Raw genomic sequence first — 24,171 nt, forward strand, 5'->3', positions numbered from 1 at the left:
ACCACCTCAAGACCCACTTAGTCAGATTTATAGACTTGATCTCCCTTCCCTGTCACTACCCCACACCCCTAGTTCTCTCAATATCACCAGAAGGGTCTTTAAAGTGCTAATCTGATATACCATTAATTTTCTTAGAACTCCTCACTGATTCCTTACCATTTTCTTCTGGTTAGACTGTTACCTCCCTAACATGACACATGAGACATTTCATGACCAGGTATCTGCTTAACTGGCTACCTTCATTACCTCTTCAAAGGCACTGTACAAGCCAATCATCCATGCCCACTGTCTCTCCCTTCCTCTAGTTTCCTCCATTTCTTTCTCACTTCCATACTTTATTTAGTTTCCTGTGTCTTAAACACCATTGACTTCGGCTTCCTCCTAGTATGCAACTGCCTAACGTTTATTGATATTAAATAGAAATGATAAATTACACTGTTGCCAGTGTTCACAGGACCACTTCAAGGATCACAAAAAGATACTAAGTGTAGGAGCTCTTTGGTAAATATATCAGCAGCATGTGATACAGCTGTTATTTAAATTGAAATACAGAAGTGTTTTGTTTTCATCTCATCTGAAAAGATGAAAGTCTACTGAAACAATCATTCTGACTCATTTGTGTATTGACTTTGTGTTGTTCATTTGTGTTGAGTTGTGTTGTTCACTCATTTGTGTTGTTCATTTGAACAACTCTTCCATTGCCAAAATAATTCAGTGTTTTATGCACACTGAAGTTTGACTTTATCCTCAGTTTTGGCTGCACTGGGTCTTAGTTGCTTTATGCAAACTCTTAGTTTGCCACATGTGGGATCTAGTTTCCTGACTAGGGGTAGAACCTGGGCTCCCTGCATTGGGAGTGCAGAGTCTTAGCTCCTGGACCACTGGGGAAGTCCCCTGAGTTTACCTTTTTATGATTTGGTTTTCTTTATGATTTGGTTTTCAGTAGATTTTTCTGCTCTCGCCACTGTAATTTCCCTCATGTATCTTCCCTCATGTATCAGCTGCCCTGGTGGCTCAGTGGTAAAAGAATCTGCCTGCCAAGCAGAAGACGTGGGTTCAGTCCCTGGGAAAACCCCCTGGAGAAGGAAACCGCAACCCACTCCAGTATTCTTGCCTGGGAAACGCCCTGGACAGAGGAGCCTAGCCGTCTCCTGTGCATAGGGTCACAAAGACTTGGACAAGACTGAGCAATTAGACAGCAGCAACCACAGCAGCTGCCCACCTAGTCCTTTCCCCAGTTTCTTTCAACAATACGGATTGTGCTCACACGTCAGTGTCTTTTTCCCTCAGTGTCTTTCAAGTCTTTGGGTCTCCAGCAAGGATTTCCAGATAAAACTATGCAGTGGTTATAATCTGACTTCAGAGGAGAGGAATCTTTGATTTGAAGGTTATCCTTTGCTAGAAACATTGTTAGCCTAAGGAAATTTTCAACCTTAAAAATATTCAGAATATTGGGATATTTTAGGACTATGTATCTTTTATCATTCCAGTATTATAATTTTTTTGTTTTACTTAGTTCATTGGAACATACAGTATATAACTTAAAACCTAATTTGTCTTGCACTAAGACACCATGTTTTCTTTCCCAAACCAAAATATTTCTTTGTAGGCTTTTTAAAAAATGTTTTAAATTTTCACTATTTAAATGATGAAAGATTTTCTTTCTCTCATTGAAATGAAATTTCTCTCTTTTCATCTCTTTTTATTTTCATTGAAAAAGCAAACTATTACAGAAAAATCAAAATACAGGAGGCAAAAACAATTTTAAGATTTATAATCCCACATATCTACCAATAATCTTAATATTTTTGGTGTGTTTTATAAATTATTTTCTGCAGTACAGTATGCATGTATACATGGTAAGTTGTGTTCAAAAATGAAATCAGGCTATGTATACCATTTATAACTGGTCTTTTAATTTAATATATCAGAAACATCTTTTTCATATAAATGGATAAAAAAGGTTGCACTGCATTGGACTGTAATTTTTATAACTTTGTTTCATCATGGAACGATTTTACTGGACACTAGCTCTCCAAACCCTTTCTGCAAATCAAAGTTCCTTTTACTCTAGAAATGCTGTGACTCAATTATAGTATATAGTCACAATCTTTCTTTTTTAGCATGTTTCAGTATGATTCATCAATTATTGCCTTTTTGAAAAATCTTTAGTTTTTTTAATCAAATGGTTGGTGAGTTATAGTGATTGTTTCCCATCAGTTTTGATTTTTACCATTTACTACCTATAGTAGTAATTGAATTATAAATGACTTCAAATTCACTTGCTAGTAAATCTCTATTAGATGCTGCTGTAAAGCATTATATAAGGAATAGTCAGCTAGAACTTCAGGAACAGTGATTCAGATACATGCAAAGAAGTTGAGATACAAAACAGATGTTTTATAAATAGCTACAGGACAGCTTTTATTTTGTTTTTCTTATTTGTAAGAAAATAAATCAGGCAAAACCTTAACTAGGCAGAGGGCAGTTCAGGAGACAAAGGGCAGTGTTCACATGGCTATCACATTTCTTTTGACCCCATAAATTTCCTTTGTCATAATGGTTTATTCTCGTTCATCCATGTTATTATGAATGTCTTTTTTCTAGACTTATCTTTTATTTAAGTAATGTGTATCTTTTTAACTTTGCCTATTTTGGGGGAAATTTTACTTAGAAAAACTAAATAAGTAGAGGGTTACTTAGGTCAACTGGATTATTTACTACAAGTTTTTATAACTTTTAATTCTTTGTGCCACTTAACAATTATAGTCTAAACATAGTATTTTTAATGTGCTAGAAAAGCAATTTTAGCTTTTTATATTCTGTGCTACTGTGAGCGTAGTATCCTAAAGATGGATAACTTCCATTCGTATTCTTTTTCCAAATACCCTTGTACTTCATCAGTTATCTATGGACAAGCTACCCTGTCCAATTTGGTAACCTAGCCACAATGTAGTGATTTAAATTTAAGTTAATTAAAGTCAAAATTAAAACCCTAGTTCCTTGGTCATGCTCTCTACATTTCACATGCTTGGTAGCCACATAAGGTTAGTGGCTATGGTATTGTATATAGCACAGGATGAGAACACGTCCACTATCACAGAGAGTTCTATTGGACCTTTCTCGTTAAAACAGGTAATTAAATTTGAGAGCAGAATTGAGTGTAGATTGTTATTTTTTGTACCCAGTTAGTAATAAACAGTTGTTATGTAGGTGTGTTTCTCCAGTTTCCCAACTGTTATGATGAAAAAGTAAAATTCACTGAGAAAGGTTTTCTTTTTGATAAATTATTTGCAGTTTATACATCCATCATTACAAGAATTCAGTTCTGCTGTGGCTTCCTTGGTTATTTGAGGTTGAGGTTTATCTTTTAACATCAACCTTCTGAACTCTTTGCTGATTGAAATTTGCCCTTATAATTTGTTTATTGGATAAATCTGCTTTGACTAACTGCTTAATCCTTCTCTCCGCACACACAAAAACCTTTGGCATAAACATCTCCTAAACTGAAATACGCTGTCCACAGACCGCCTGTTGGTATACCTTTCTTTAAGGCAATGATTCTCAAAATTTGGAAAAGCAGGTTGCTGAGCCCATCTGTGTATTGGCTTAGCACAGTTTCCAGTAATTCCGTCTGTTCCCAATGCGGAGATAAGCAATTCCCCTTTCCTTTGAACAGTATGTTGGGTATTTGAACATGACAGACTCTAAAGTGATGTTAGGGGGAGGGGACTGGAGCACTGTTCACCACAGAGCCCACTGAGGCACAGAGGACAACTGATGCAATTTTCCCTGTTTCGGATTTAAGGAAGTAGGTGCCCCAAGTATCCATCCTTGTCTTCCCACCTTCAGGCTAATCTGCCTTTTGCTAGTAAGAGTGTAGACAGTCTGAGCGTCCTCCCACTGCATGCCTGTGACTGGCAGTAGATCTAAAGGTGATCACTCTTCTTGAATCATGGCTTGGCTGCTGCTTGATCATCAAATGCAGAGGAGCCTGGTCACCTGGGGTGTCCAGCCATTACTGGGACAGCCATTACCTCCACAGAAGCAATCCAGACCTGCGTCATTACAGTCTCGGTGTAGTGTGAGAGTCACTAACCAGCATGGCTCTGCTGGATAAGTCACAAGTACCTGCACACTCCCAAAGGGAAAGATAAGGACTGGTGAAGAGCACTTGCCCAGTTTTCAGGCAGTAGCTGCTTCTCATTACTAGCTATTTGCTGTCAGATCTTCTGATTATGTTTTTAAGGGAAACCAAGAAATCAAAAACTGTAGGTGAATCTAAATTTTTTAAAAACGTTTATAGGCTAAGCAGAACTTGCTACAGTATGGATCCAGACTTCAGGCTGTGGGCATGCCACCTCTACTTCCAGAAAAGTGAAAAGTGTTAACTGACTCTTTGCAACCCCATGGACTATAGCCCGCCAGGTTCCTCTGTCCATGGAATTCTCCAGACAAGAATACTGGAGTGGGTAGCCATTCCCTTTTCCAGGGAGTCTTCCTGACCCAGGGATCAAACCTGGGTTTCCTGCATTGCAGGCAGATTCTTTACCATCTGAGCCATCAGGGAAGCCCCAACTTTTCCTCTATTCCTTTTTTCAGAAATGGGAACCTGGTCCTCAGAAACAAAGGCATAACAGCTCCTTCCTTTCCTTCTTAATTCAATAGAGTTTAGCTCTTTGCTCCCATCTTTACAATTAACACTTACTGAAAAAGTGGAAACAGTGACAGACTTTATTTTCTTGGGCTCCACAATCACTGCGGACAGTGACTGCCACCGTGAAATAAAGACACTTGCTCCTTGGAAGAAAAGCTATGACCAACCTAGACAGCGTATTAAAAACATGAGACATCACTCTGCTGACAAAGGTCTATATAGTCAAAGCCATGATTTTTCCAGTAGTCCTGCATGGATGTGAGAGTTGAACCATAAAGAGAGCTGAGCGCCAAAGAATTGATGCTTTCGAATTGTGGTGCTGGAGAACACCCTCAAGAGTCCCTTGGGCTGCAAAGAGATCAAACCAGTCAGTCCTAAAGGGAAAGCAGTCCTGAATATTCATTTGAAGAATGAAGCTCCAATACTTTGGCCACCTGATGCGAAGAGCTGACTCATTGGAAAAGACCTTGATGCTGGAAAAGGTTTGAGGGCAAGAGGAGAGATGGTTGGATGGCATCATTGACTCAGTGGACATGAGTTTGAGCACAGAGATAGTGAAGGACAAGGAAGCCTGGCATGCTGCAGTTCATGGGGTCGCAAATATTCCGACACGACTGAACAACAAAGATGTACGTAAACTTGGCTTAATATGGGCAACACATAAACATGTAGGTGCTTGTTCTCCATTCCTAGCAACCAGGATAAGATCATCATAAAAAGAAAACACCTTAACTCTTGGAAAATTCTTTATGCTGGGCAAATGTGAGCCTCCATAAAAAAAGATTCTGAAGCAGTACTGTGAATTGTTGCACAAATGTTGGTTATGTCTGGAGGCAGTGTGCTTAAAATTTCTTCACAGCCTGTTAACCTGAAACTTGACATAACTAAATTATCTTGCCTTACTTTAAAATTAAGAAAGAACACACAAACCCACCATTTGGAAAACCAGTACTGCCAGTTCTCTAATTTTTTTTTTTTTGAGGTTGTAGTAAAAGTTGAAATGCTTACTCCCTTCGAGCTTTCCAGTCTCCTGCTGATATAACAGGTATTAGAGCTTTACATCCAACAGTTGGTTGTATTATATTTGCTCAGCCTATGGAATACCACATTATATGAAGCCAGTCCTGTGACTGAGGAATGAAATATAGCAGTCACATTCAGAAGGAAGACTAACTGACAGAGTAAATATGCATATGGCAGTCAGATGATATGATTTGAGAACCTGTGAAAATAAGAAGGGAGGTAACATCAGTGTAGTCGGCTGAGAGATGGCACTGTTTGATAGGACCAGCTGGGGAACCAGCAGGAAAAGATTGCTTTGCTTATCTAATTACCACCAAATCATAAATAAGATCTTCAAGAGGCTAAAAGGGAAAAGCAGAAGGTGATGGGACATGTCATAGAACTTAAGTGTTTGGGGTTCTGTGGCTGTTATTTAGTGCCATTTGGAGTATCATCTTGTGAGAGGACAAACTGTTACTACAATAAGCATATTAAATATATGCATGGAAACATCTTTATTTTAAAAGGGTGACAATGATAGGCAAACGAGAAGATCTACATTTGAGTGGCTTTTGCCCTTTTATGACTTTAACCAAGTTTTCTTAAAGCAAATTGATCCTAGAAAGGAATTTAAAGAATAGAAATGGGGATAGCATAGCAGATGGGTTAGTGGGAGGGTTTTCAAAGTATGTGAGAACGGTATAACAAAATCAGAAATGAAAGTGGGGAAAAACATTATAAAGAAAACTATTGAATAGAAACAGCTTAATTTTTAAAAATACCACTGTTCATACAGAAATGTCCACCTAAATAAATTTCCAAAATATTAGCAATTATGGTTGCCAAGTAAGGTCCTGGTTCTCTACTAATCAGGAACTCAAGACCCAAAGTTACATAGCCATCTATGTGATATGTTTTAAAGTTTTCCTAATACTTAGGATGTCAATTATATTGGTCCTCAGAAGTTTTATTAGGAAGTTGTAGTACAGTTTTTGTGGAACTGATTTGGAAATTACTTCTAACTCAGTTTTTGAAAAGTACCAACTCATTTAATTGCATTTAGATTCATTCCCTTTCAAAAGCTGCTGAAGAAACAAATTAGTGCTCAGAGCTGTTAACATTTGTAAATGCAATTAAAATTTATAAAGTCAACTGGAAAACTCACTGGGATCTCTGATAATGGCAGTGGTTGTTTCTCTTAATTCAAACTGATGAGGTGGAAAAAACAAAATCACTTCAGGAATTTATAAAATGACACATATATTGTTGATACAAATTGAGTGGGCTACTCACATTCATTTCTAGTAAAAAGGTATATGAAGTGTCAGTATATTAAATTTTCTTAATTGGGTATTTTAAACTATGTTTACAAGACAAGTATTTTCAAATTAAACTTTAATACTGATTCAGGTTTTAAATTTTTAGTGATTTAAGAAGGTATAGGTACAGATCTGGATGAATGAGCTACAGTATGTGTATTTCTAATAAAAATAAGTAATTGAGTAGAAGTTCCTGATTTTATTTGGCAGATTGAATGATGCCACTGGAATGCATCTCTATATATCAGTGCCACTCATCAGTTCTTGGGATTAATGTCATGTTAAACCAAACAGGAGTAACTCCACTGGAAGATGCCTTTAATTAACTTCTGTGTGTGTTTGTGTTCGCTCAGTCACATCCAACTCTTTGTAACCCCCATGGACTATAACCCACCAGGCTTCTCTGTCCATGGGATTTCCCAGGCAAGAAAACTGGAGGGGGTTGCCATTTCCTCCTCCAGGGGATCTTCCTAACCGAGGAATTGAACTTGGGTCTCCTGCACTGGCAGGCGAATCCTTTACCACTGTGCCACCTGGGAAGCCCAGTTAACTTCTGAGAGCCTACAAAGCTGCACAGCCTAGTTACCTTGCGGATGGGCAAAACTTCATTGCAGTAGACCTCAAATAATAATTGGTAATAAGTTTTAGGTTTGCTTTTTAAATGCAATTTTAATTTTCCTTTATTCATGTAATGACTTTTTCTTGAGTATTCACTATGTGCCAGGCACTATGATAATAAGGATGTGTATAAAACAGATGGTGCTCTTTCTTATAGAATTTACCTCTAGCAGGAGATAAAGGCCAGTGAAGAAGCAATTTGAAAATCTGGTGCCATTAGCTCAGATGTAACTGGTTAGAAAAGGCTTCTCAGAGGAAGGAGGAGCTAGAGAGGGGCTGGTATGAAGACCCAGATGATGGAGGGGGAGTGGTCATGGTGTGAAGGAAGATTTAGTGTGCTAGGTTTTAGCGGGGAGAAGTCTGTGAAGGTGGACAGTAAAGCATCTGGGATGCAGCACCAGGAGGAACTGTCACGGAGGACACCCAGATTCTTCCTTGAGCAGTGGGGTGTGCCAGACTCAGGAGAAGGAGTGGGTGTGGGTGTAAGGATGGAGGAAGAGGCGGGGGGGAATGTGACGAGCAAATGGGACCTCTAGGGGCATGGCAACCCTCCAGTGTTCTTGCCTGGAGAATACCATGGACAGAGGAGCCTGGCCGGCTCCGGTCCGTGGGATCAGAGTCAGACATGACTGAGCAAATAAGCACATGGGACATCTAACTAGAAATATTCCCACATTCAGAACTCTTCCTGTCATGACATTTTTTTGTCTTTTATATGGGATTTTTCACCTGAGTGTCTGAATCTGAAATTTACTTTACAGTTACATATTTTCACAGTAAATTGAATATTGTTGTTCTCTGATTTGCTTTTTGTCTCAGCTGATTACCAGTATGCATATAATTGTGTGTTTACTGGGCTCCAAACGTTCATTTGGGTGGGGATTTAAGTAAAAGTTAAAAGAAAAAATTATTTCTGAAGAACAAAAAGTTATATTACATAAATTACTAAGAAGAAAGATTGGATTAAAAAAATCATTAACTTTAAAAGCCCACATTATTCTTCAAATAAACATTTATTATATTGACTTGTTATTAAAGCTCTGGGGCACATTGGAAAAGTTGTTGTTTCATATTTTTGTCTTTTTTTTAATACAACTTCTGAACATTCCAAATAAATTTTTTAAAACCCCAAAAAAACTAGCAGCAAAGAAAAATGACTTTCTTTTGGCTTCCCAGGTGGCACCAGTGGTAAAGAACCCACCTGCCAGTGCAGGAGACATAAGAGACACGGGTTTGATCCCTGGGTTGGGAAGATCCCCGGGAGGAGAGCGTGGCCACCCACTCCAGTACTCGCCTGAAGAATCTCAGGCACAGAGTAGCCTGACAGGCTGTGGTCCTTGGGGCCACAGAGAGGCAGACACTGAAGCAACTTAGCACAAACGCACACAGCCTAGCTTAGAATCCTCCTTACACACAGAAGGATCTCCTCTCATTTATAGTAAAGGAGAATATCATTTACAACGTTTCGATTCAGCTAAACCATCGCTACATAGATTAGTGCTGTGGCAATGGACTGAGTGAGCATGAGACCATTTACGGTTTCCGGGATTGGCCAGCTACCTGTTGGTACCGAGCCCCAAGAGAGTAAGAAAGCTCTTTAGTGAATTTTCCAAAGTTACTAAAACAAGTGAGCTTCAGGTTCTCTCTGCCTAGCAATCAGTGTTAGAATCAAACAGCAGAATGGAGGTGTTTCTTATTTTATCTATAATTGATGCTAACTGCCTTTTTGTCTTATTTATGATATTAAACCATACATAATATTATAAAGTACTTTTTATCTGTTTATTCTAATCAAGATTTGTGCACTTCCTTTTTATGTTAATTTACCAAGTTTCGAAGGCTTACACAGTGTTGTCAAATAGAGCTTTGAAGTTTTGTGCTTGAATATTTTAATTTTGCAGGAAATTTGACGTAACCAGACAATAACTGGTAAAAAGTATATACACACACAAATACAGCACGGGCACCAAAGGAGTAAATAAAATGTGTGTGCAATTGTTTTAAGTTTGGTTTTTGCACTCAGTGGAAGAAACACAACTGAGATGGTTGAGTTTACCTGGTGAGGCACGTCTGCTTAGTTAGACGGTTAGTATTTAAGAGGGGTGCCCCCGTAGCTTACTTGTGAGGGAACTAACAGCCCAGTTAGTACTGGTTTTGGCAGGACCCATCATTGGCTGATGTGATGTTGTTTTAGAACAAGTTAGTATTTTTATTTTGCACCTGATTTAATACTGTTAAAATACAGATACATCACTATTTTAGTATTAGCCAGCAAGTCAGTGAATAAAATTATTACAACTTCAGCTTTTAAAACAAGGGATGGATACAGAATGTAATTTTTTCTGATGAGTCAGTTAAAACTTCCTTTTTAAGTTAACACCTGAGTGGTTCTCAACTTCCTGTTTTCAAAGCTAAGCAATTTAGAATGCTTAATTCTTGCAGGCATTAATTTTCCATTCCACATCCCATATTCACCTTCAACATAAAAGCACTGCTGTTTTATTTTAAATGGTTTGAACTTACAAAAATGTATCAATGTATTCTGTATTTCAAAGTATGTTGTATATTTGAAAATGTATTCTCTTTTAAAAAACAATAGAGATAGCATACTTGAGCTCTACTAAAAAGTTGGAAATGTAAATGTGTAGTATTTTCCATGATTTGTGGTATGTAATGAACATTTGTGAGGTGAAGAATTATATTGTGTCTTTGTAGACTAAATTTGTTGCTCTGTGAATAAGAATTGTGTGTAGTGCATTTCTTCTAGAGATAAAATTATGAAGTTTTAGTAAGTATTAAACGTGAAAACATTTTAGATGTTTTTATTTTCTTACTTGGAAAAATCTAAACAGTTCATTGACTTTTTGAGGCTTTTATTAATGTATATTTTTCTGATTCTGGTTTATCTTTCCCCAGTAAAAATATAACTATTAATTTAAAATCATGATTTACTGTGTTTTTTTGTTAGGGAAAAAATTGTGAAGCATTTCTCTTTATTAAACCTATAACAAAAATTTTTACAAATGTATAACTTCAGGAGAGCTAGTGAAGAAAGCTTTATAATGTACAGGTCAATATTCTGTAAATAAAAATATCTGGTTTGGTGGTATTTTTTAATATTATGCAATAACATGCCTCTGGACTGAGGTTGAAATTGAATCATTAAGTCCTTAAGAAAGGCTTTGCTATTAATAAGAATTTAATATTTCTGCTTTCAGAATTTATTGAATATATAGTTAAACTGAAGCATAAATTATTAGGCTATACATTATTGTAATATATATATATATTATTAATACTAATATTCTTTAGCATTTTCCCACTAATTTGTAAATTAATTGGTGACTCGGTATTTACTAAGATTTATATTTTTTAATGCAGCTTATAAAAAAACAAAATTGTGTCACATCTTTTTTTCTTTTAGGAATACCAAAATCTGATCTCTTGCACACCAAATCGTTAAGGGGCCATAAAGACTGCTTTGAAAAATATCATTTGATTGCAAACCAGGATTGTCCTCGATCTAAGCTTTCAAAAAGTACTTATGAAGAAGTTAAAACCATTTTGAGCAAGAAGATAAATTGGATTGTACAATATGCACAAAATAAGGATCTGGATTCAGACTCCGAGTGTTCTAAAAACCCCCAGCATCACCTGTTTAACTTCAGGCATAAGCCAGATAAAAAGTTACTCCCACAGTTTGACTCTCAAGTACCAAAGTATTCTGCAAAGTGGATAGAAGGAAATGCAGGTGGCCTCTCAAACTGTACACAACGAATGTTGGAACAGAGGGAGAACACAGACTTTGGACTTGCTGTGTTACAAGATTCGGGTACCACTTTATGCCACAGTAGTGTACTGTGGCCCCACAGTCACAACCGGGAACAGAAAAAGGAAAAGACAATCTCTGGTCCAGAAGCTCATGTCCAGACCCAGCATCCACATTACAGCAGAGAGGAATGTAAGTATAGGGAAAGGGGGTAAAGATTGGAGTTTTGTTGGTTCTTTTTTATTTTTTTAATGTTTCACATATGTGATGTGTCAAGAATTTTGCTGTGGAATTACAGATTTGGTTAATTTAGCATTTAAATGACAGGTTCACCCTAGCAAAAATGCTATCATTTCTTTGGAATATTCCTTAGTATGCCCTAAAACCACTGGAATTCTACAGTCCCATCATTTGTTTTGCCATTTTAAATTATTAATAGAATGGAATCAACAGTTTGGGAATTAGGAAGTTCAGAGTTCATATAGTTTAGAAGTAGAGCCTCCACCATTGACAAACACACACGGTCATGTTGCTAATCCCTACAAGACTAATTGGGGCTGGTATTTCAAAAGCAGAAATCTGACATGTTACCAAAGGTTAAAGGTAATGTGTGCACCTGGAAAAACTGACTCATTCAGTCTGCATCTGTTTCTTCAGAAACGCACAGGAACAAACATGATTTTAATTAACTTAGAATCAAGTGATCTTAGGGCTAGAAGGGCCCTTGGGTCTATTTTTGTATAACTTCTTGATTCTGCATCTGAGTTATCTACAGTCATAAACGTAGACAGTGCTCCCCTGGTGGCCCAGTGCTGAAGAGTCTCCTGCCAGTTCAGGAGCCGAAGGTTCAGTTCCTGGGGCGGGAAGATCCCCTAGAGTAGGAAATGGCAAACTACTCCAGTATTCTTGGCTGGAGAATTCCATGGGCAGAAGAGCCTGGTGGGTTGCAGTCTATCGGGTCACAAGAGTCAGACACAACTTAGCGACTTAACAACAACATATAGCTAGATAAATTGATTTTCAAACTGTTTCTGTAGTACGTTGGTCTTTTTCAAGCTACACATCATGAAGCATGTAGCGCTTTAGCAAAGTCAATTCAATGGGTAGTAACTAGCACTTTTTAAAAATGGAAACAGCATGAGAAATACCAGAACCCATTGGACCTAGTGCTAAGAATTTTTCAGTGAACCTTTTATTTCAGGTGGAGATAGATAGATAGTTGTGAAATAGACTGGTTGTGGATTGTGGGCAGAATGTGAAAACCCAGCACTTTAGGAGTTAATGAATGAATCCTAGGGTCCTGTTAAATGTCATGTTCAGAAATAAATGCAGATACTTTGTTTTAAATAGGATGTTGTGTTGATGGTGTAGAAAACTTATTTCCCCAGGTTGTCATGGTAGTAATGAATGTATTTTCATGTTTCAGTGAATTCGATGACTCTTGGTGAGGTAAAGCAACTGAATGCAGAGCTCCAACAACAAATACAGGGTAAAGACTCATGTCAGTACTTCTTACATGTGCCAGTTTTGTTACAGAAAATCCCTTATTATCATTATTTGCATTTAAATTTAGAAATGATCCTCTTAGACTTTCCAGAGCAAAAAGCATTTTTCTTAGTCTTCTCAGTGAACTGCTCGTGACGTAGATTCCTCTTTCTCTGGTGAAAACAGAGACTGCAACGTAATCTCTTACTAACATGTTTCTTTACTGCCTACTATTGTGTGAGGCACTGCACAGGTGTGCTCCTTAGCAGATTTCTAAGGCAGGTGGTGTTGGCCCCATTTTGTTTTGTTTTTTTTTAATTATTATTAACTCTTCCAAACACAAAAGTAGTCAGAATAATGTAGTGAAACCCTCTTTCCAACTTTCAGCTGGCAAATTTTTCTTCTTCTCTACTTGCACCCGTTTTCCTTCCCCTACCCCTACCTCTCCAGCATGGATTATTTTGGAACAAATTCCAGACAATATTTTGTTTTGTTGTCCATAAATGTAATAGTGTAGAATTTTCTCTAAAGATAATATTATTTTTTAGGCAATCACAACCTCATGTTTTTAAAAAAAGAACAGTAGTGTGTTAATATCATTCAAGCAGGATGCTAATACAGTTAACGGTGTTCAATTTCCCCAATTGTCTTTTTTTCTTTTTCCCCTACAATTATTTCCCATTTAGGTAAGGAAACCGCATTTCAGAAACCTTAAGTTGCTTACAATTGCTTTAGTTGCTTACAGAGATCTTGCATTCAGTAAGCAACAGATTAAGGATTCTAATTCCTGTCCTTTTAACTCCAAAGGTAGTGAGTGGTCTTTCTTGACTACACAGCCTCTCAGGATAATAAAATAATAATAGCAACTTAACATTTGTCAAGTACTTATCCTGTGACAAGTACTTTACAAGTATGATCTTATTTAATCCTCACAGTAACCCTGTGAGGTGCTTACTTTCATTATCAAGGTTATTCCATAAGAGGAAATTAAAACATAGTTTAAGTTACTTGCCTGAGACACTAAGAGTCAGAACAAAAATTCAGGTAGTCTGATTCCAAAGCCTCTTAGAGGAGGTTCCAGACCTGGGTACTAACAGGCACTTTACTGTCCATAAATCATATTAGAAATTCATTGAACCTGTTTATTCCGTGTGAGGAAAGGATCTCAGAGGTGATTGTAACTGCCATCTCTGCTGTGCATCTGGGTCATTGCTTAGGACTCACAAGTTTCGTTTGATGGAGAAGGACACCATATTCCAGTTGGCTATGCAAAGTGTACAACTTCCTAGGATGATCAAAACTCAGCTGTTTCCTTGGTTTCAAACTACTTTCATTACAAACACTTGCCCAATGTGTTCATTTCAGCTTAAGTAATATTGAAATATAAATCATAGATTAGCTTTCTGTGTATTAAAAATAGAATTACTTCTTAAATCTTTACAGAAGTTTTTGAAGAGTTAGCCCACCAAGTGCAAGAGAAGGATTCTTTAGCCTCAGAGCTCCATGTCCGCCACGTTGCCATCGAACAGCTTCTCAAGAACTATTCCAAGTTACCATGTCTGCAGATGGGCCGAACGGGATTGAAGTCACACCCGCCCATAAACAACTGAACTCAACTTACACTTACTTCCCATGCTCTGCCATTTTTTGGTCTGCTGGGCATGTTCACTTTGAAGAAGTTGAAGAAAGTTATGGTCAATTATTTTATGGTCATTAAATTTGCAAAGATTAAGGCAATATTCAACATCTTTGCCAAATAAAGCAGACCATTACACTCTAGTCTTCTAGGGTTAATCATTTTGATTCATTTGGGGAATCTGTTTTCCCATAATTACTAAACAGCCCTCCCTAATTTATACCACATGTGACTACTTAAATATACTGTTACAGTGTGATTTTATTAAACATGTTTTAATGTAATTCACCTGTCAAAACAACAGAAGGTTAACAAAGTTCTTATATTAGTCTAAATTACTAAAGATAACAAGAGGGAAATGGAATTCATAATATCACCTCTTATTTATTGAGCAATATTTTAATATGAAAATTTTATATATAAAAATGCTATTTTAGGTACTTTTCGTCCTCTTTATAAATGTGCATTTGAATGGCTCTGTATATTATAGTTACACTTCGTGTGTGAGTTTGTTACTCATTTCACATCACTGCATTTTATTCTCTTAATAATGTTTTTACAGCTGTTACTTTGTTTTCCAAAGATAAATGTATTTTGGAATAGAAATCTATCTAGTTGAACTGTTTTGACTTCTAATAACTCTTATGAAAGAGGAGTTAATAACTTTTTAAAGCAAGTATACGGGAAAATAAAAGACATTATTTTTTTCTAACAAAAGCAATTATGAGTTCAGGAAGAAAATACTAATCTAGTTTTTGTATGTCAGCTTATCTCTGTAGAAGTAAAAGCCTATTTTAGTCAGTATTACTTTCAGTAATGACTTTGATGTGTTAGAATTTGGACAAGAGTTTAAGTCAAGCCTCACTTCCAAGTCAAATATATTATCTATCTTCAAATTTAATATGCCATGAAACTGCTGTCCTGTCTTTGAAAAAAATTATTTTGTGTGCTAGATAAAAGTTCAAGAATTCTTCAACTGTCCAAATTCTGTTAACATCATGGAAAGTCATGCCCAAAGAAAGCATTTTCTAAATTTTAGAATCAAAAGGAAAAGAGAAGATTGCTTGTGACAGAAAAGTAAAATTCTAATTCAAAAAAATAACCTCCTTTTTAAGAAGATATTTTTGTTAGTTGCTTCTCATGTTTCCAAGAGTTCTGAACAAATAAGTTGTCTCAAACAGATAAGTTTTCAAGCCATATAGTATAGTGAATGCTATAACCAACGCAGATTTAAAATGGGTTCTAAATTCTGTTTTCTGCTGGTACTTAGAATGTATTTATGAGACAGGATCCTTTGCATGAAAGCATCAACAGAAAAGCTGATTAACTTGGCAATTTTGTACATAAAGATATGAATAACTTCTGCCTTAAATTTGGCAGGCTGCCCTGGCTTGGGGCAGATTTTAGTCTTGAACACAAAGAGTATTTGACCAAGCAAAGAAATGCCTCTATCTAGTAGAAAACAAATTTTTGTCATGCTAAAATATAAAATGTGTTAAATTTGCCCGAGGACATTAATTGATATGTTACTGATTTTTGTGAAATATGTTACTGATTTTGTGAAATATGACATAACTGCTTTTTGGAGGGAGCTTTTGAAAGACGCTTTCCATTTCTCTCGATTCTTTGAGTCATCCAAAATGAATTTAAAATGCAAGGAGTGGGGAATGAATTCATTGCCTTAGTTTTGATAAGCTTTAAATTAAATGTGTGCAATATCAAAAATCCCTATAAATTGTAAGTTGAATAGAGATGTTTCCTGATGCCAGTAAGTGTCTCAGTGCTTCGTTGTTATGGACAGATGTTCAAATTTGACTTTACTCTCTTTTTTTGGCATAATTCATTAAGGATGTTACCAGCCAGTGTGCTTGCACACATTTGTGCTTCTATTTAGATCACTTAGAGACAGTCGTAAAAACTGGGGATGTGTTGCCTTTGATAGAAGCAGTAGCTTATTTCCAGAAGAGCAGTCCTGAATCCAACAGTGTTATCCAAAGAAAGTGTTTGCTTATTTCTGGCAAATATGTAGCTTTACTGCTGAGCTTGGCACAATTAGATGGGACCATATAGGTACCAGGGTCTTATTTGGAGACTGACTTACTCCATTTAGATATTTATACGTAAGCTCTTCAAAGGCACGGTGCTCTTAAAAAATATCTGTGGTGCTGGTACTCACACTAGTACTTGATTTGGGTGGATATTCTAGTTTAAAAAAATTTTTGACAAAAGTATTTTGCACAGCAGTTTATCCAAATACTTGGTAAACTTATTCTATATTCCTATGTTAGTTTTCTCGAATATGCAGTTATTCTATATGCTAAAGTAAGGATAAGGGATGGAGTTGAGTTCTACCTTCAGAGAACATGAAATACTCCAAATATTGGTTACCATTCTTGGCCATTTTTCGGCAGAGTTGTTAGTATTTTTTGATGATGTTTAGAAGAAAATCTCACCTATACTTTTAGTTTCAAAAATGGCAAAAAAGAGATTGCCAGTCAGCTATTTAATAGCTGATACGATTAAGGAGAGTGAAATAAGACTAATATTTTTTCACTTTAGATTTCATAATTAGACAAGTTGAATTAAGTTTAAAAAATTAGTTTGAAGTTGAAAGTGATTTTGACAACACAAGATTGTTCTCTTTAAAGATTTAAAATGCTGTCAGCCTTTTAATTAAGCTAAAAATGTGTTTACTTTGCGATTATTATCCTTTGATCCTAGTAATCAGTGTCCAAATTAGTCTTTTGAAAGGCATGCACTTTCAAACCAGACCAGCAATAGACGATGCATGCAGGCAGCCAGTGTTCCACTCCATTATGTAGCTTCTTACAGTGTTGGAGCAAAGAAATGTTTTTAGTTTTTCAAATTATATGTTCATTTTACCACAGAGTGCCCATTTTTATATACATTTGAGGATTATTTTTAAATAAGTTCATGTTGGGAAGTGATTTCAGAAATATAGTCAAAATATATTGTTGGCATCTTGAGATTTCTGGGGTTTTTTATTTTACCGTTTACTGCTGAAAATGGTTTAGAGCTCATTCTTTTTGTTTATATATTTTTTTACCTTGGTGTTTATGCTGTTCCTTTCAGTCAGCTTTTGCTGTGTGTGTATGTGTGTGTGTGTGTTTTTAATTAATTTCTGGGGATAGATGTGTGTATGTTAATGTTTACAAATTTTGGCTTTTATTTTGTTTTAGAAGAAATATGCTAGTGTTATTAATGTTGTAAAATGTAATACAAAATGTATATGCTCAAAACTTGAGTAGGAACTTTTAAAGAGTAAATTATTTGTGTAGCTCAGTAAGCAGTTCAGGCTAGTGACCATAAAATTAGGTTATGTGACATAAAAACTTGCAAATGGTACAGTGTAAAGTTCTTGTAGTGTTATTTTTATGCCGAAGTAAGATGTTTGAGTACTTTTAAAGTACTTAATAAAAAATGTTTAGTACTCAAGTATCTTTGTTCAGATGTGGCTGTAAAACAAAGATAGTTGATTTCAGTGTTCAATTGCATTTTTAAGTTTAGTTTGGTAGAAATAATTATTTGAGGAAATTTGTGGTGGAATGGGAGAGAGTCCATTGACCAAATAATAAGGTAATGAAGCCCTGGCACAAGTAAATGTATCTTGGAGAAGGGCTCTAATACTGTGCTTGGAATAACAAGGTTCTGTCCAGTGTCTCGGGATTTTCATCCACTTCATCCTTTCATAACCCCTTATTAATAATGTAGCCTAACCTATTAAGCAACTTGATCGCCTTGCTGTGAACCATATCACAGCAAGTCTCTAAAACTGAGATATCTTTAACACCTAGTTTGTAACATACACTTTTCATACTCTTTTTCAGTTTAAAAGAATCCAGATTACTAATGCATTTTAGTGATGTTGAATTAGTCCACAATTTTAACCTTAACAAATTACAAAAATCATGCAAGTGAGTATTGCCCTCCACCCTCCATTCAAAAAGTGTTACTTGGAGCTTCCCACAACTGCACCAAAAAAAAAAAGAATTTTAGTAAATGTGTTTCTTCTTTCAAACATAGAATGTTTACTGCCATCCTGCTGCCTCCAAAAGAGGCATTTTAGAAAGTGTTCAGTAGTGACTTCTGTTAAATGCTATTCATACTTTTACAATTTGTGTGTGTGTGTTAATCTTGCTTTAAATTTTAGCAGAACATTCAAAATTGTCTAAGATTTGAGAAAAGAAAATGAAGCTGCCGTGATGAAAACCAAGTTGGTTTCAAAATTTATTTAGACATTACTTGGCTGTTATACTTTCCTTTTAAAACTGCAATAATTTATATATTTCTATTGCTCTGCCTTGGAACTGTAACTACATATGCTTGTCTACTATTTTTAATTTTACAAAAATAAAATAAATATTTTATTATCTGTTAGCTTTAGTGGCTATTTTTAAGTGTCCATATATTTTCTCTAAATTATTGACCAAGTGAAAAGTTTCATTTTCAGGTTTAGGAAGTCTGTACTTAAGAATGGTTATCTAACAGTTTCTTAATTCTTGGTGAGACTCTTTCTTTGATAATATACCCTCTGCCCCAAGAGTTCAGAAGCAGAAAATAAGATTCTTGTGGCTTTCTAGATGCCTGCGCAACTTTTTAAGGTTTTAAGTGTGTTAAGTTTTAAAAAGTGTATACAACTGTAAAACCATCTCCTCTTAGGATGCCTTTCAAATCTCTTCCTTCTCCATTTCCTTTCCAGTGTCCTGATCTCTGTCACCGTACTTTGCATTTGCCGGCCTTAGAACTTTACATAAATGTTATTCTACAGGATGTACTTGTTTGCCTCTGGCTTTTTTTCCACTCAACTGGCTACTTTAAAACTCATCTGTATTAGTGCAAGGATCAGTAGTTCATTCCCTCTTTTTGAGCTGACTAGTCTTCTATTGTATGTATCATAGTTTGTTTATCCATTCATCCTATTGATGGACATTGAGTTGCTCCAGTTTAGGGTTCTATAAATAAAGCTGTAGTGAATATTTTTAAACTGGCTTTTAAAAGGATACTAAAGTAGAAATTAAAGCATTCAAGATTACTTGTGGTTAGGACTATGAATCTGAATATTTTTCAAATTACCATTTTTCCCACAAATGATTTTTAAAGTAATTTATATACCTGTGGTATTAATTTAAAATTAGGAAACAGTTTTTCAAGAGATCAGAGGTAGATGATAAAGTAACGGGTATTTGAGAACTCTTCAAAGTCTAAGACCACTTTTTTTTTCCAGAAAAGGCAATGAAGACCAAAAGAGTCTGGTTTGGAGAAAGTACTGGAAAAAGCACCAAACCACAAGCAAAGCTGTTCTCCTGTTTAGCTTTAAACTATTCTGTGACATTAAGGGAAATTCATCACGTAAACTTTTCTAAGTCTGAGTTCACTGAGCAAGAGCCAACAGTTGGTAAAATGTAAGCCTAATGCTGCTTAATCATTTTTGTTCCTGCCGAGGTTCTGAGCTTTCTTAAGAATTTTCAAATCACTTGTAAAATGATTTGTTCACCCTCGTTATTAAATGTCATTATAGAACCCCGAATTTTTTTAAAGGTATTTTAGAGACTGACAGGTAGCAGTGAGTATGTTGAGAGCACTTCTCTGTCCACGAATACAAAAGGGGAGCCGCCAGCAGAACAATGCCTTTTACATCGTTTATATACAGGTGTTCTAAATTATTTGTTAAAAGGCTTTTAAAACTTTTATCTTTGGAATCTGATCTAGATGATGTCTTAGATCCCCTCTGTCTTAAGTTCCACACACTTGCAAATAAACATCAGTGGATTTTACTTTTTCAGGGGCAGGGGGGAGGGGCATGTGCTCTGCATCTGAATCCCATTCTGGTGCTCAAATAGCACAGAGCACTTTTACCTGTGGAAGCAAAAATTTCTCCCAACCTCCCTTGCATCTGGGACACTCCACCTAGTTGGTGAAGCAAAGAAATGGTAGACGAGGATGAGAACAGCCAAGGGAAAACATCTGCTGTCTTCATACTCAGTGCGGGCAACACATCAGCTCCTGGCATCTGGGCTTGAGTAGCCATTGTTCAGAGGATTTGACCTTGAACCTAGTAGCGGAGTAATCACCTTTGTTGCTGCCTAGTTTCCAAGTTTCCTGGGCAATCTCTGCCCATTGAATCAATTCCTTTTCAGCCTAAATCAACCAGTCGCCTTCTCTGGCTTGCAACTGAGAACCCTGTTACGTCTCACTTCAGTGCTCTCCCCCTCTGAGATCTTTCAAAATTGGTTTCTAAAAGTGAACCGCTGAGAACCACCCCTTATCTAAGCTAGCCCCTCAGGAACACTCGGTCTGCCTTTTGGGTCAGCTGCAACTGATGGGAAGGTTTTGAAGAGAAACTTTTTGGTAACATAGATGTCTGTTTTCCTGTTAAAAGTGTTGATTGTTCACAGGCAGAGTGACTTTGGAGCACTTCTCTCTCTGTCTCTCTCCTAATTCTCCAGCATGATTTACTCAAAGTGCTCACGTTTGTATCTACCAGGATCTTGGAGGAAGTGATGTGAGACAATGCTAACCATAACTTTAGCCCTGGGTTTGACCTGTGTTCTCTTGGGTCATACTGAATGACCCCAGCTCAGTAAGACTCCAGAGGCACACCACGACTGCATATTCTCCACATCAATTGTCGTCATTGGTGCGCAGTCATGTCCAACTCTTTGCATGGACTGCAGCACACCAGGCTTCCCTGTCCTTCACTATCTCCCCGAGTTGGCTCAAACTCACATCCATTGACTCTGCAATGCCCTTCAACCATCCCATCTTCTGTTGCCCCCTTCTCCTCCAGCCCTCACTCTTTCCCAGCATCAGGGTCTTTTCCAAAGACAGTAGCTACAGGGAAAATAAGTAAATAAATGCCTAAAGCCGTCATCCAGTAACTGAATACTGCACATTCTCTCCACATACCCCACTCTCCATAGCATCTCTGACTCCATTTCAAGCCTTTGATGACTCGCACTTGTTCTATTTCCCCTCCAAACCAGTAAGTTTTCTAACTTAGAGCTTTATGAAACAGGTGTCAAGTGGCTGCACCTCCGGGGTTTCTCAATGACTAGGTCAGGGGTGGAACCCAAAATTTTCATCTAATGAATTCCTAGGTAATGCTGATCCTGCTGATCTACACGGCATTTTGCAAACCACTGCTCCAAAATCATCCACTGCCCAAGTTTACTTCACAAAAGATAGATTACTACTTTCCTCCTCAGATGTTTCTAGATTACTACTGCCTAGAGAATAAAAATCAGTCCTCCCAGCTCAGCATTAGAAGCCTTCATCACCTGGCTCCCACCTGTTTTCCATTTTAATTATTTCATCAAATTGAGATCGTGTTCCAGGAACTCAACAAACCCTATAGGTTTAGGGTCTAAGAGACATAAAAGCCAACAAGGCTTTATCGGCCAACTGAAAAAAAGTCTGCCTGGAGGCTATGGACTGAAAAAGGTTTTAGCCACCAGGATTTCAATGAGAACAGTTTTGCTGGACCTATGGGAGCAAAGTAGATCATAATGAAGCGTGGGTGGGGAGATGGGATAGTGGAGTTGGGGTATGAGCTCTTAAAGAGTCTAACCATAAAGCTGAAGTCATGATGGTGGGTCCAAGGTTTTGTTTCATGTCGGGAAGTGGTGGGGTTGGCCAAAAATTTTGTTAGGAATGTTACAGGAAAAACCTGAAAGAAGTTTTTGGGCAACCCAATACTTAAGCATAAATACTGAGAAGACAGATCTGGAAGAGCCAAAGACGAAGAGGTAGCAATAATCAAAGGAGTAGATAGTACTGAAGAGGTGAAACTACAGCACACCTAGAACAAATTGTCCTCGAGGAGGTCTAGGATCATCTCAGGCTTTGACACTGGAGAGAGGTTATACACCACAAACGAATGTATTTGAGGGAGATTCATCGGAGAGTAAGTTGAAAAAGTCCCTACCTGGCTGTTCCCATTTTCTGTGAGAGAAAAGGAAAAGAAGATGGGGTCAGAAGCTCGAGAGAAGTGGTGATGTGCTAAATAGCTGCTTCTGAAGGAATGAGAAATGTCTCGCTACAACAGGAAGGGTTGCCACACTGTTTAGATGAAGTGGAGATTGGCACCCATGACTCACCATTGAATGAATTTCTCTAAATTTGCGTTCAGATTTTGTTACTGTAAATACAAGAGTATTTTTGCAATTGGAGTATACTGAGAGCACTACTGAAAATAGAATCTGAAACTCAAATTTGTGGCTCAAAAATTCACAAAACAGCACCCAATAGATAAAGTTTCAAGTGTGGGGAGAACGAGAAATTTGAAAAGCTCCTATAAATAGTATGTAGGAAACAATGAATTATGTAGCTCTAAGCAATAATTTTCACTTGTCCTCTCAGTAATTGGTCCTACAGGCAAGGTCCTAAGGCTGTTTTGAAGGACAAACCTTTACAGGTCAGTTGGTATCAAGCTTCAGCAGAGGGAAGTGGGGAAATTTGAACCTAGATAAAAGGAGTTTGTTGAGGGGCCATCAACCTCCTCACAGAATGTGGAAGAAAGCCAAGGCATAGCTAAACACAGAGTTTCAGATCTGTAACTTCAAAGTAAAGGAAAGGAGATGTAAAAGGAGAGAGGCTCTTCTGGGGGAAAGAGCCAAGTGAAACGAAAGTGATGAAGGCAAAAGAGGAAGCTGAAATGAGCAAGGCCATTGCTGAACTGAAATTCGGGAACTTGGGGCCTAACCCACCGCTGCCGCTCCTGGGCGCCACTTCACCTCTCTTAGCCTCCGTTATCTTGCCTGTCAAAAGGGGACTTGAATTTGGTGATCTTCAGGGGAACTTCCAGCTCTCACATTCTGTAAGGATAATGAGTTTTAAGAAGCCTGTCATGGACAGTTTCCTCGGCCTCTGCATGAACAGTAGAGCTGAGCGGAACGGACATGAGAAATGTGGTTTCATTTAGAAGAAACCATGAGGTGCTTTTACAGCAAGATATTTCTATGATCACCTGTAACAAAAGAGACAGGACACAAGAAAGCATGGCTCATAAACAACCCTACAATTCCCTACGTGCTGTTTATAAAAGAAAAAGAGGACTGTAAGTCTTGACACCTCATTACTTTCCTACTTTCTTTTATCAGGGGAAAATATTTGGGGAGACCCTTCTCTCACACTATCAACAGCTAGTCCAGCTCCTAAAGACGCTCAGGCAGTTCTACCTGTGCTTGGAAAATGAAAACCTGGAAAGGCTGTGCACAAAGCTGTTTGGTAGGACATGATCTTTTCAATCAATAAAACTGTCCTTTATTTTGAGATTACATCTTTTCTGTTATGGGAGTAGAAAATTTTCTTCATGAAGTGATAACAGTAGATGGTAGATTTTCATTTTTTATTTGTTTGGATTTGAGTCCTTACTTGGTAAACATTAAAACCACAGTCTTAAGTTGGTGCATGATTCAGGGTTCTCCAAATAAAAACCAAAAAGGATAGGTAGACAGGTAGGTGGGTAGAGAGATAGGTAGGTGAAAGTGTGAGTCACTCAGTCGTGTCCAACTCTTTACAATCCCATGGGCTATAGCTTCCCCGCCGCCTCTGTCCATAGAATTTCCCAGGTAAGAATACTGGAGTGGGTAGCCATTCCCTTCTCTGGGGGATCTTCTCGACCCAGGGATTGAACCCAGATAGATAGACAAACAAGACAGATGGG

The 24,171-nt window shown here is 37.3% G+C and overlaps 1 protein-coding gene across 2 annotated transcripts in view; it reads left to right on the forward strand.

Annotated features, from left to right (window-relative positions):
• C31H21orf91 (chromosome 31 C21orf91 homolog) overlaps positions 1-18,884 on the forward strand; it is a 33,006-nt gene extending 14,122 nt beyond the window's left edge. For both annotated transcript variants that reach the window (XM_061134407.1, XM_061134406.1), the window contains exons 3-5: positions 11,021-11,557; positions 12,792-12,854; positions 14,294-18,884. In XM_061134407.1, coding sequence (XP_060990390.1) covers positions 11,021-11,557; positions 12,792-12,854; positions 14,294-14,460 — 767 coding nt within the window. In that variant the 3' untranslated portion in view covers positions 14,461-18,884. The remainder of the gene's footprint in view (positions 1-11,020; positions 11,558-12,791; positions 12,855-14,293) is intronic.
• Positions 18,885-24,171: the final 5,287 nt, after the last annotated feature.

The sequence above is a fragment of the Dama dama genome, chromosome 31, assembly GCF_033118175.1.
Source record: "Dama dama isolate Ldn47 chromosome 31, ASM3311817v1, whole genome shotgun sequence".
Classification (NCBI taxonomy): Eukaryota; Metazoa; Chordata; class Mammalia; order Artiodactyla; family Cervidae; genus Dama; species Dama dama.